At 31.4% G+C, this 1444-nt stretch overlaps 1 protein-coding gene across 1 annotated transcript; it reads right to left on the bottom strand.

Annotated features, from left to right (window-relative positions):
- Positions 1 to 378: 378 nt before the first annotated feature.
- LOC133784969 (uncharacterized) lies at positions 379 to 910 on the bottom strand. Its single transcript, XM_062224233.1, has 3 exons — positions 752 to 910; positions 462 to 659; positions 379 to 408 (listed from the first exon to the last, which is right to left on the bottom strand). Exons 1-3 carry the CDS (start codon positions 908 to 910, stop codon positions 379 to 381), a joined length of 387 nt encoding a protein of 128 aa, XP_062080217.1.
- Between the last annotated feature and the right edge of the window lie 534 nt (positions 911 to 1444).

The following is a 1444-nucleotide window of genomic DNA, read 5'->3' as shown; positions in this document are numbered from 1 at the left end:
TTTATGTGTATCAGTAGGGAAATTGGCAAATCATGTCTTCCATTTTGATTAGTTTGTGTAAAGGATGACCATGAACTTTGAGATTTTAGATTTGTCATATTGATTAGTTTATGTACAACATCTCAGAAGGTTCTTAATTTTTGTCTGCCATTTCGATTAGTTTGTGATGATTGTGTAAAAGGCCTTTGTGGAACTCTTTGTAAACATGTTTGTTATTCAAGCACAAGTGCTATCATGAGTTCACATTATTGTTTGGAGTTCTTATTTTAACAGTTCATAACAACAAATGATACAGACTGCTAGATTAGTAACCATTCAAAAAAAATTAATTTCTTTTAGTCATAACAACAAAATGATAATTGCTACCCATTACATATATCAATCACTACCTATTACATATATCAAACACTGCCAAAGATCAAATACAAAATAAAAGCAAATATTACAACACAAATACATACACCAAATTTAACACTTTTCAACAACTTTAACATTCTATCAACTTCTTCATTTCTTTCTTCAACCAAAATTTGCAGCTGCTTAACATTAGCCTCAATCTCCTCAAACCTTCTAAACAACCCTCCTAAATCATTCCTATTTCTTGCACCGTGTATTGGGTCTATCCATCTAAGAAACCGACAACCATCATTCACATTTCTCTGCAAAACAAAAAGAAAAAATACGGCACTGGACCAATATTGTAAAACGTCATAACCCCATTTAAAAGAAAAATAATTAACTAACAACTAACCTTGTAATTTGGGCAGCCATAAAACCTTCTACCTGGATTATCAACTGTCCAAGAAGTGCGAATTATAGACTCGAACCCACAATCATAAATGGGTTTATTAAATTGAAGCTCTTCCTCATACCTTCTACCATTATTGTTTGAATTGATAGAATAAGACATATTTGCTGGCTGCCCATGAAAAATGAAGGTCTTCGCTGGTGCTGATTGAGAGAAAAAAATTGAATAAGTCGATTGCACATGAAGAACTATGTTCTTAACAAAGACCCTAAACCATTATATATAGAACTAGGGTTATTTTTTTGTATTATTTTTCAATAAATTTATCAACAATTACTGACGTGTTAGGCCACATGGTTGGGGTAATTTCCAGATCACAGCTCCGTTATGAAAATTGAACGGAACTGGAAGGAAGACTCACAATTCAACACACTCAATAGTTCGGGGGGAATTTTTAACGGGCTTAAAAACTGAGGGGGCACGATTTGGTATATGTAATAGTTCGGGGGATCCTAAATAGCCATTATTTTTTAACTTAGTATATATATTTTGTGGCATGGTATATCATTCAACAACCCATAAAAAACGAAAAAAAAAATCAAAATAACTTTAAAATAAAAACTAATTAAATAAAACTAATATACATATATCATAATATTAAAATATTTAGAATAAAATAGTAATTTGTTAAAGGGC

Source organism: Humulus lupulus, chromosome 6 (genome assembly GCF_963169125.1).
Source record: "Humulus lupulus chromosome 6, drHumLupu1.1, whole genome shotgun sequence".
In the NCBI taxonomy this organism is placed as follows: Eukaryota; Viridiplantae; Streptophyta; class Magnoliopsida; order Rosales; family Cannabaceae; genus Humulus; species Humulus lupulus.
Note: the sequence above shows the minus strand (reverse complement) of the source record. Positions and strands in the feature narration are given on the sequence as shown.